Below are 2,470 nucleotides of genomic sequence, written 5' to 3'. Positions count from 1 at the left end.
ACAGCGACATAGGACGCTGGCCGCAGCTACTCGTGCGTGCACTGATGACAAGGAAATCGGCGACCGCATTCCGGACTCCCGCCGTGCCGCGCCTCGAAGGAAGGTGTCGAGTGGCATGTACGTTCGTGCTCTTTGAATTTTGCATATGCATATCATTGTGGGAGCGATGAGAGGTATCGAGCGACGCTTCAGCAAGTGTCAGCAATGTGGAGGTCGCTTGCCCCCGAATTGATGCCGAACGCGGCTTGCTTCTATACATCGTCTCGCTAGCCTCCAACCCCGTTTTCATCGTCTCTGACAGACAGAAGCTACTCGAGTGGTCGAATTCAACAGACTGAGCGAGAATGACTCGGAGCTGACGGGCATCGACGGAGTAGAGACTTGCGCTGACCGGGACAATCCTCCAAGGTCGGTGTCGCAACATGTCTCCCTCGTCATGATCATTTGTCCTACCATGCATGTGCATGCCTTCTCCGGCTCTACGCTCGGAAGCGTGTCCGCTCGCTTCTGCAACACCCGGGACAACCCCAGCGTCGCGAGCCTCGACCATTACCGCCGCCGTCGGACTGCCGTTTGTCGGTGCGTTGTTTCAAACTTCTCGAACGTAGCGTACATCCGATTGATATTGTTCTAGAACGCGTCTTCGTATACGCTTTGTGTGATTCCAAGCACCGCCTTGGGGTCGTAGCCACTCAGAGTATGCGGACAAGTCTGGCAAGTTCGACAAGGCGGCGGAGCAAGACGGAGTGAAGGTGTTGATCAACAGTAAGGCACCGTTGTCGATCATTGGCAGCGAGATGGACTGGCTTGAGGTACGTTCACCATCGTAGTTCATTCCCAGGTCCTGCTAATGAAAGGCTTTTCCCGCAGTGCCAAATCCGTGTTCAGAAACCCTAGCATCAAGGACACTTGCGGTTATGGAGAGTCGTTCACCGTCAGCTAGTGGTACCTCACAACTAGATCTGCGACTGCCCTGGGCACGTATGATCATATCTTATTCTCTCCAACCGCTTATGTGCAACCCCCAGTACATCACTAATACCTATCGTACTCAGACCGTGTATCCATAGTCGCAATATGAGTAGACGTGCTTCCCTCAATTCTCTTCCGACGCCCGATGGGTACGTTGTCCTCCTTGGATGGAGTTGTCCACATGAGTGCTGTACTCGTACGTATTGCTAGTGTCCTGCGCATAGACGTGCCGTCGCCCGGTACGCCGGAAACAAATATGTAAGACGTGACCAGGAACACCAAGACAGAACTTTTACACAGAGCACTAGGAGCACTAGAAGTGCGCTTCTCGGCATCCATTCAAACACGCCTTCGAGCCGGCGCCGCTTTGTAAGTATCCCAGCAAGACTGCGTTTGCCGATCCCTCCCTGACCACGTCCCTATTCCAGTGCCTTGAATATTGCACAGTAGCAGGCAACTCCTCCTCCGAGATTCCGAAACATACATCGCGTGGATCAAGAGGCCGGAGATGTTCTTCGTCGCCACCACGCCCCTCAGTGCCGACCAGCACATCAATGTCTCGCCTCGCCTAAGTGTGTCTGTGACTCGTTCCAGAACAGGGTGTGGTACGAGGATCTCAGTGGGAGCGGTATGTTGCCTCCGTCCCGTTCCGGGGACACCTTAGTCTGATGCGAACTACCACAGGCACCGAGACGATCTTGCACCTGTAGGAGAACGAACGGATGGTGATCATGTTCTGCGCGTTGGAGGGTGCGGCGCACGTCATGCGCATCTGGGGGACAGGCAGGGTGTTTGAGTTTGGCATGCCGGAGTCATTCCCTCGGAGAAACGTCTGACAGGGTCGCGTGCGGCGATCATTTGCCTGAACAGTCCCTTGTGTCCGCACACACACTAAGACGCGAGTCACCTTGCTGTGTGATGACCAAGTCCTGTGGGTATGCTGTACCATTTTACACCGTCATGACCCACCGGTCAGCTCTCCTCACCTGGTCCAACACAAGGTGGAGGACAGTGCAGCAGAAAGATGTCGCTTGGTTGCGAGAAGCCCATCCCTGAAATTGGTACATCTCACACCACAGCTTCTCTGTTTCATGTCTCCCCAGCGAAACCCAATGCTGGTCCCGAGATTGTCAAGCATGCAGAAAGCGAGAGGACATGATAGTATAAATGCCCCCGATATGCCCACTCATCCTAAAGTCATCAGTCCCATCTACGCTGTTGTTCATGTTATCAGCAGGTCAGCCCTTCATCTATGCCACAAATGCGGGTCATGTCCGGGGACGGCTCCGGACTACGCTCAATAAAGCTCTCCGTTAGTCCAACTTCCCTTTCTGTAGATCACATTCCCTGAGAATCCCACAGAACAGGTAACCGGTGACAAGCGTGCCAAGATGCGCTACACACCCGAGGCATTCCGGAAGCATGTCTTCCTTCGCTACAATGTGAAGCTTGCTGGATGGCCGGAGAACATCCCCTTCCGTAATCTTAGCAGTCGAGA

General features: G+C 54.1%; 1 protein-coding gene across 1 annotated transcript; it reads left to right on the top strand.

Moving 5' to 3' along the window:
- Window positions 1-695: 695 nt before the first annotated feature.
- On the top strand, window positions 696-943 carry DICSQDRAFT_66375 (uncharacterized protein; the record flags this gene model as incomplete). The annotated part of the gene is made up of 2 exons (XM_007368348.1): window positions 696-816; window positions 858-943. Coding segments are annotated over 2 exons (207 nt in total), but the record flags the coding sequence as incomplete, so codon positions are not given.
- Between the last annotated feature and the right edge of the window lie 1,527 nt (window positions 944-2,470).

This window comes from Dichomitus squalens, assembly GCF_000275845.1.
Source record: "Dichomitus squalens LYAD-421 SS1 unplaced genomic scaffold DICSQscaffold_35, whole genome shotgun sequence".
Taxonomy (NCBI): domain Eukaryota; kingdom Fungi; phylum Basidiomycota; class Agaricomycetes; order Polyporales; family Polyporaceae; genus Dichomitus; species Dichomitus squalens.
This window is presented reverse-complemented; position numbering and strand designations above follow the sequence as displayed.